The sequence below is a fragment of the Oryza sativa genome, chromosome 12 (assembly GCF_034140825.1).
Source record: "Oryza sativa Japonica Group chromosome 12, ASM3414082v1".
Taxonomy (NCBI): domain Eukaryota; kingdom Viridiplantae; phylum Streptophyta; class Magnoliopsida; order Poales; family Poaceae; genus Oryza; species Oryza sativa.
In genome coordinates, this window is record NC_089046.1 from 6,580,981 (window position 1) to 6,590,211 (window position 9,231).

General features: G+C 41.0%; 1 protein-coding gene across 1 annotated transcript; it reads left to right on the forward strand.

Annotated features, from left to right (window-relative positions):
• Positions 1-7,629: 7,629 nt before the first annotated feature.
• Positions 7,630-9,016, forward strand: LOC136354807 (uncharacterized; the record flags this gene model as incomplete). Its single annotated transcript, XM_066306555.1, has 1 exon — positions 7,630-9,016. A coding segment is annotated over exon 1 (1,041 nt), but the record flags the coding sequence as incomplete, so codon positions are not given.
• Between the last annotated feature and the right edge of the window lie 215 nt (positions 9,017-9,231).

The following is a 9,231-nucleotide window of genomic DNA, read 5'->3' on the forward strand; positions in this document are numbered from 1 at the left end:
TTCCATTTTACACCAACTCTATCATACTAACCTTCCCGCACATCGGGCAAGGTTACTCATGTCTTCTCATCTCTAAACTAAGCAGCATCAAAATCTATGAGTCTAGTCAAGAGTAGTACAAGTCCCGACGCTCATTAAGCATGAGCACGGCTATTCAAATATATTGGTTTACTCACTGCAGTGGATGTACGCTTTTAATCCCGCACTCCGTGACTTGCCCAACACATGAGCCCAATCCCAACACATGAGATGCGCCACGGCCTGACTTTTCAGTCGTTCTTGCTTTTCAGCACCCGTTCCAAGGACTATGAGCCCCCATTGCACACCGGCACACCAACCTACCTACTGCTGGAAAGTGAGGGGAGTCCTGGCGCTCCCGGGATTAGGAAATATTTACTGCATATATATTTTAGGTTTTATGCGCGCTTTCCAACAACAACACTGCAATCCTGTAACGGACTCAAAATTTTGGGAAATTTTTTTGCGAAAAATTTTAGTTGCATTCTTCTCGATTCTTCCATTGGAATAATCTTGCTTTCTCTTAATCTCTTTTACTTTGGATTTAAATTTTATTTGCAAAGTTAAATGCTCTCTTCTGAATTTCATAAAATCCATAATTTATTCTCTATTTCTCTATTTCGTTTATTTCAAATTTTACAAAACCCTTCTATTTATTTTTTTAATCTCTAACTTTGTCTCTAAATTATATTTCCTTTGAATCCATTCCCAAGCATCTCCAACAAATACCCTTTCAATTCTCGCTCAACCATCTCTAGAGCACATGAAATACCAATTCTTATTTTCCCCAGAACCAATACTTTCCTTTTGATCTCCACTCAACTATCTACAGAATACATGAAATATCATTCTCTAACCTCCCTAGAGTGCATAAAATGACAATTTCCAATTTCCTCAGAGTTAATACTCTCCCTTTGAACTCTACCCGAATATCTCTGGAGTACATGAAATGTTGATACTTTTCCTTTGGATCTCCACCTAAATATCCCCAGAGTCCATAAAATATCCTTTTCAATCCCCCTTTGAGTCAACATACCCATCCTTTAGAGTTTATCAATCTACCACCAATTCCGTTCCGGTAGAAATTCCCATCCACATATACTTCCGAATCCAGTTCTATTCTCCAACAAATATTCCCCTCTGAAATCTCGTTTATCTAAATTATCAACTCAAAATTGCAAAGTCTACTACTTTAGCTTGGACCAATATTTCCCCGATTGACCCGACTCTCTGTTATATCCCATTAACCATTTTTATATTTGAGGCTAACTCAATATAATTTCCTTTTCGTTGGAATTTATTTTGGATCAACCCCTATCTAAATCTATTCTCAAAAACCTTTATTTTCCTCTCCATCAATCCAAAATATTCTGGGGTCAAATTCCTAGTTTGATCGAGCCGCCAATGTGATTCCCATGGCTTGATCGCATCCTTGGCACATGAATAATATTAATACAAATAGTAGTGATTGAGCTTGTGCTAAGAAACCTATTTTCAATCCCTTCTATACAAAATCCAACTTCCTTTAGCTCACAGATATTTCACCGAGAATCCATATGATATATATTGGGCTAAAATCCAATTTATTTGCCTCCATCTATAGAGCCACCATCCCAAAAATTTATCCAAAGTTAGAATTAAATCATTTGTATTTTCTTTTCTTCCCATTTGACTATTTTAATTTTTAAATATTAGAGAATGTCTTACATTTGGTTCTTATTGAATTTTATAAAATTGGAGCATTTTTTATCCTTATTGAATTCTTTTAAAATCTGAGCATCTTTATTCCCATTCTTTTCAAATTTATATTCTAAAAAATAAATATATTTGATTTTAAAAGTATTTAAAACTCCTAAAAACCCTTATTTTTAAATTATTTTTAAAATTCAAAAGACCCTCAAACATTTCTTTTTAGATTTTATTTCCCTTTTAAAATCTATTTAAATCCCTCGTTAGTTTCTATTTCCTAGATATCTTTCTTGTCAAGTTCAAAAAGCCTCAAACAAGTTCTCGTCATTTTATTTTCCCTTCAAAATTATATCCCATTGTCCAAAGTTCAAAAGTCCACACGCATCCATTCATCCTTTAGATTTCATCTCCTTTGAATTCCATTCAAAACCCTCTACACAAAAATTCCTAAGAGTTCCTATTCAATCCAGCCGAAACTTCTTTCTTTCAGCCCATCTAGCTCACGGCCCAGCCGGCCCAGGACTGAGCCGCCTCCTCCCTTTCCGTGGGCCCGCCGTCGTCGAACACCTTGTGGACGCCGCTGCCGCTCGCTCCTTCCCGATGCGCCGCCGCTCTACCGCACCACCTGTGCCGCCCCAGGCACTCCCTACTGCCACACTACCACCGTGCCGCGGCCGCAAAACCGGGGCCATCCGGTGGCGCCCCCACATTCACCGACGCCGCTGCAAAGCCGCCACCGCCTGCTGCAATGCCGCCACCGCCCACCGCATTTGCCACTGCCGCCCACCATCTTCATCGCTGCCGTGACGCTAGCCGCAGTCGCCCACCAATCCGCCGCCGTCCAACCAACCCGGTGAGGCTGCCCGACGCCACCTCTCCACCCCCAAATCGACGCCGAGCCGTGCCGTCGTCGAGTTCTCCTCCCTCCGCCGCCTTCACCGCCTATATAAGGCCGGTGAGCCCCTCCATTTTCCCCACCCAAACCCGAGCTCCAAGCTCTCTATCTCTCTTCCCAACATCCTCCCCACCGGCTACCGATTCCCTTTGCCCCTTCACCATCGGCCGCCGCCTTTGCTTCCATTCCCGGCGCCACCTCCGGCTACCGCCTCCGTCGGGCGCCTTTCATCGGAGCCGCGTGCTCCCTCTCTGCTGGGCCCTTTCTCCCTTCCCTCTCTGTGTTGCGCATGAAGGAAGGAAGGAGAAGAAGGGAAAAGAAGAAGGGAAAAGGGAGACACTGACAGTGGGCCCCACCTTTTATAAAGTAATTTCATTTTCTTTTATTCAATTCCAATCTTTGAGCATCGATATCTCTCCAACCGTTGATCCAATTCCAGAAAACTTTTGATCTAATTTCATCTCATTTCAAACTCTCTTTTGATACCAAATTTTCTATTTTTAAAATTTTATTTAAATTTCTTTATTTAATCCCCTTTTAGTCATTTATTTAATTACTTTCTAATTTCAATTTTTTATTCAAAACCATTTTATTTTATTCAAATACCTTTTTAAATTCTAAATTTATTTAATTTATCTTAAATACCTTTAAATTTAAATTTCTTTGATTTATTTCAAAACCCTTTTGAATTCAAATTCCTTTACAATCCTTTAGCCACCAAAAAGCCGCCATGGGAAATTTCATACCTTCCATGGGGACGCTCATATGGTCCGAGGACCTCGACGTCGAACCGAGGGTCGTGAAACCCGGCATAACCTAAACCCAAGGTCGAAGTGTTGCTTTCCGCACCCCACGCCTCGACGCGTACAGTAGTCGAAGCCTCACTACTCCATCAACCTCCATAGCACGCCGCACGCTAGATTTCGGGATCTGTGCGATCCAAGCCGCTTTGCTGCCACTCATGGCTGTAGGGTAACATTTTCCGCCCCACAAACCTGCATAAACCTTCCCAACTCTCTAGTCATTGTGCTGCTTGATTGTAGCATCGACTAGACGAGCCAATATTTAGCCGCTCTGCTGCCCATCCTTAGCATCAGCTAACCAACTCCAAATATCTAGCCGTCGTGCTGCCTTACTCTAGCACCGACTAGAAAACCAAATCCACCAAATCAACCACACCTATTCATTTTATCCTTTCCTTCAATTCCAACCTTTAGAAACCAAAACCCCTCTTTTATTTTCCAAATCAAAATTTATTTTAAACCATTCTTTTTCCCCTTGCCTTGCTCCAATTTTATTTATTCCTTGCTTTTATCGTTTCTTTGTAGCAATTTTCTTATAGGCTTTATTTGCTATCTTTTTCGCACTCGTACGTTAGACCGTACAACAAGCTCTATCGACATCCAAGGAGCTGATGTGGACCCAGATGGCTACGCTGAAGCCACGGGAAATCTCGAGGCGCAAGGCAAGACATAACTAAAATTTTGATCATATAGAAAACTTAAAATAATCTTCATATTTAATTTGATGCATAATATCTTTTTTCTTTACATCTCATGGGTAAATGTTATACTTCAGAATAACATTGTGATAATTATTAATGCTTTTGAGCATTGTTACATGAGGTTATCGAGAAATGCATTGGTCATCATTTTATGTGATTTATTATTCAAATATCTTTACAAACTGAAAAATCCAATTAAAATGGGCATTTGAGTTGTGATTATGAATGTTGATGAATGATGAAGTTGGTGTGGGGAGTTTGGAAAGTTTTGGGTGGTTTAACCGGATCATAATTATCTCCTTATACCATGAAAATGACATAGTTACGCCCATCCACACGACCAAGAAGTTGGACTTAGCCTAGTACATTGTCCCACTAGTTATGAGCAGGTTTGGGGTGAACATGCGTAAGGAGTTAGGGACAGTGTTTCACAACGGTGGGTCTCATGAAAGTGTGACGATAAAGTAACTTTGCCCTAGGCCTGGCAAGAGTTCTACCACTATGATGAGCCAAGACCGTAGTAACTAGTAGTAAGTGGGACTCTCGAATGGCTATGGTGTTTTCAACCTTGCAAACGGTTCTCATCGTGTGGGTAAAGCTGGGCAGATACTGCAGAGTCGTACCATAGTCGAATACAGCATGCTCCCGGTTAAGGAGATATGTCATCAGGGTGATTCCTACTCCTGAAGTATAAGTAGTTTTAAAATTAAAATGTTGAGGATAAATATGATTTATGGTTTTTATTACTCCATTACCTTATCATTGTTTTATTTATTCATATTCCTTTACATTTAATTATTTATAATATCTCTTGCTGAGTACATAAGTACTCACCCTTGAATAATTTGACATATAGAGAATTGTACAAACAAGAAGACCAGAAGATAGCGAGGTCTACAGCAACGACGAATTTATCTAGGCTAGTCTATACTCGAGCTTTTGCCTGTGGAATTATTTGGACTTTATTAATTATAGTTTTAGTAGTGGAAGAGCTTAGGAGTTTAGTAGTTTAGCACTTTGGATTTTCTTTTATTTCAAATAAGGATATATTAGTTTGGATCTTTTTAACCTTTAACAGTTGTATAATTAGCTTGTATGAACAAATTTGTATAATTAATTGAAAGCTGTTCTATATATCAATCTGTGCGTGATCGAAATCCTAGACGATCACGAGTGGATTTTCGGGGCACCAATCCTAAATTGGATGTCCCCACAAATCCTCAACGTCATACTCATACATAACCTACCATGACTGGGGTGCCGCCCCACAAGAACTTCCTAGTCCATCGGGTCTTCCTATTCATGAAATATGGTCGTACTCGGTTCGTTTCCTGCATAGCTTCCTGACTCGGTCCTTAACTGACCAGGTTCCGCGACTAACCGTTCCCAGAACCACCCATATTCTACTTATGCCGCCCCAGTCGAAATAGTTTTGTTTTATTAAGTTTTGATTCTCACAAAAGGTTTGTGTGTGGCGGGTGGCGCTCATGTCGCCACCCGCAAATCATAAATCACTCACATCGAGCGATCTCACATCCATAACCATATAATCTAAGTATGGAGTGTACAAACGTCTACAATAGCAATGCTAAGCAATGTCAATAATTGACTGCGCATAAAGAGATAGACTTAAGCAACAATGGATATACAAAAGTGTATAACGATAACAATATCAAGGGTAGGCAATATTCAAGTGTAGGTACGCAATTTATAAATAGCATGCAATTTTATTTGCAAACAACACATTTATAAATATAGGCTCGATATGTTCAAGGAAGGGAGCGTAGTGACTTGTCTTGCTATAGGTTCCTAATAATGTCTTCGAGAAATCCGTATCAGTTAAATAATTAGAATACCCACATGCGATAAATATCCAGAATATCGCGGTCAATAATAGAAAACCATATAAAATCCTCCAAATAAAGAACGAATCATCATGAACTAATTGTGCAATTTGATAGATCCCGATTTTAGAGGAATTCTGGAAGTTGAATGGAGTCAATTGGGGCTACGGTTCGAAAGATATCAATTTCCGAAGTTTGGGAGAATTTATAAACCAATGAGGGTGTCTCGGGAAGGACGTGATTTGGACTTCCAGAGAGGTCTCTGGGTTGTAGAGGGACACAATATAGACTTTTGGTAGAGGAATGAGGCTGGGGATGAGCTCTGAAGGATATTCTATAGACTTTTGTAGAGGAATCAATCTCTCGGAAAAAGTACACCGAAGGTCTCTCAACTTATCATCGAGATACAAAATCGCCTCCAAACCATAAAACCGGATACAATTTTGCTATATATTTGTCGACAAATTTTCTCCCAAAAATTTGACAGATGTAATTACAGTGCAATCGCAGTGTAATTACACTGTAACTTGTATGTAATTACACTGTAACTTATAATGTAACTTATATGTAACTTTCAAAAATCTCTCCGTATTTTGGTAAAATCGAGGTCGTGAGAACAAATCATTTCACATATGTGTGTGCTGTGATCTTTTTGTTCATCACTGGAACAAATCTTGTAATAGATCTAACGATTCAAAATTACGTGAAAGTTATATACAAGTTACACTGTAGTTACATGCAAGTTACACTGTAGTTACATGCAAGTTACAGTGTAATAACACTACGATTGTAATTTTTAGGAGAAAATTTTTAGGACAAATATTTATCCAGATTCATTCACGGAAGAGTATTTTTTTAAGACAGATATAACTACATCATCGGCGAGCGTGACGCGGTGCACAGTACGGCATAGAACAGCTTGGAGGCCCATAAGTCGGTGGATATTGTTGCAGCAAAACCCTGGCAGCGGAGGCCATGATCATGGGCGGCGCCTGATCATCCAGCGCCGCCAGCACCAACAGCGTCAGGACGAGGAGCACCAGACGCCGGCCAACGCCGGTGATGACGTTCCTGAGCACTGCCATTGATCGCCGGCCGATTGATCGACGACCGAAGCTAGCCACCTATAGGAGCTACTTAATTTTGTGATAGCGCTCAACGATCGATGGGATATGTGATGCTGGGTTAATCTGAACGAATTGGCAGGCTCAGGGGTTTTGATTAGTTGCTGATGATGAGCTGCTTAATTGATTTTGGACGCCATAAATAGAGAACGGTAGCTAAGGCACCAGCAGCATGTCCTTCATCAGAGTGATCAGCTTAGTCTCCGGATAGTCAAGTAGTCTTTGGAATTTAGCTTAGATTATTCCACCAGAAAATGCAAGACTAGCTAGGCACAGACAGTGAAATTAGCTCGGGGCGCCGGGTATGAAAGGAATTAATCTAACGGGAACTCTAGCTAGGATGAATAAGGAATTTTGAACTAGGTGTTAGATTTAATTGGGTAATTAATCCATTTAAATCAATTAAATCAAATAAATTCTAAGGCTCATTATGCTAGGAATTCATGTGAATTCATTCTTCTATGGGATATCAATGGGATGAAGAGTTTTGAGAATTAATCCATTTGATTAAGGACTTGGTAACTTATATCAATTAATCCTAATTGATGGATGGTTGATGGTTGTGTAGTGGAGGATGGTTCATGGCTAGTTGATGACAATTAGTTGCTCCATTCCTCTTCCTATTCCATGACTCTTACTCTTCATCTTCCATTCCTCTTATAAAATGAGAATGGATTTGATCTCCCGCGAGAAGAAGAAGACACACTTTCATCCATTTTCAAAAGCTGTTGCTGCTACGGTAATCCCATCCCGACGAGTGTGTGCACACGCGTTGGGAGAGTAGGCCTCCGAAACCACGCGTTGCTGCGACGTTTGTACAGACGGGCGGGCGATCAGGTTTTTGGGGAGCGCAAGGCGCGACTACTCACTGTTCGTCAACATCTACTTCATCTTCACCAACATGTCGAACACTGGAGACAAGGAGAAGGAGACTCCCGTCAACACCAACGGAGGCAATACTGCCTCAAACTCCAGCGGAGGACCATTCTTGGGGTATAACCTTATTACATTATTTCAATTAGAAGTTTTACTGTTAATGTTCATCGCAATGTCAACATTGTGTCATTATGTGATTGTTGATGCTTATTCAACGTTAAGCATGCTCATGTTGATTACATTCACCACTATCACTGGATCAAATCCTATTGTAAATATCATGTTTATTATCTTGTTATTTTGGATTAAAATATGCCGAATTATGACCAAATTTCCAACAATCCAAAAACCTGATAGGTCATTTTCGGTAGTTGGTTTTGCTGCAACACTGAAACCACATGATTTTGATGGTTCTAATTATAAGAGATGGAAAGCACGTGCACTACTGTGGTTGACAGCGATGCAATGCTTCTATGTTTCACGGGGCAAACGAAGTGAACCGCCTCTTTCTCCTGAGGAAGAGGCTAAGTTCGAGGCTTCGGATTGCCTGTTCCGTGGAGCATTGATCAGTGTACTCGCTGACAACATAGTGGACGTGTACATGCACATGCCTTCTAGGAAGGACATGTGGGATGCACTTGAGGCCAAGTTCGGAGTTTCTGACGCCGGCAGTGAGCTGTATGTTATGGAGCAGTTCTATGACTACAAGATGGTCGATGACCGTTCTGTAGTTGAACAAGCTCATGAGATTCAGATGCTGGCTAAGGAACTTGAGAACAACAACTGTGAGTTGCCGGACAAGTTTGTGGCAGGTGGCATTATTGCCAAACTACCACCTTCTTGGTCGGACTTTGCCACTTCTCTAAAGCACAAGAGACAAGAGTTCAGTGTTCCTGATCTCATTGGCTCTTTGGGTGTTGAGGAGAAGGCGAGGGCAAAGGACGTCCGAGGCAAAAAGGTTGAGGGAGGTTGTAGTGCCAATATGGTACAGAAGAAGAACCCTCATGCATCCCACAACAACAAGAAAGTCAAGCCTGATGTCAAACCCAAGGCTGCAACCAATTTTAAGAAGAAAAGTAAGGGAAAGGCAAAGGGAGACTGCTTTGTGTGTGGCAAGTCTGGGCATTGGGCCAAGGACTGTCCTGAGCGCAAAGACAAGAAGTCTGCCAACATGATCATTAGCGAAGGCGGAGGAACATCGGGGTACGGTAAAATATTACCTACAGTTCTCTCTGTTTTTCATTCACCTGATTGGTGGGTGGACACTGGTGCTAATATTCA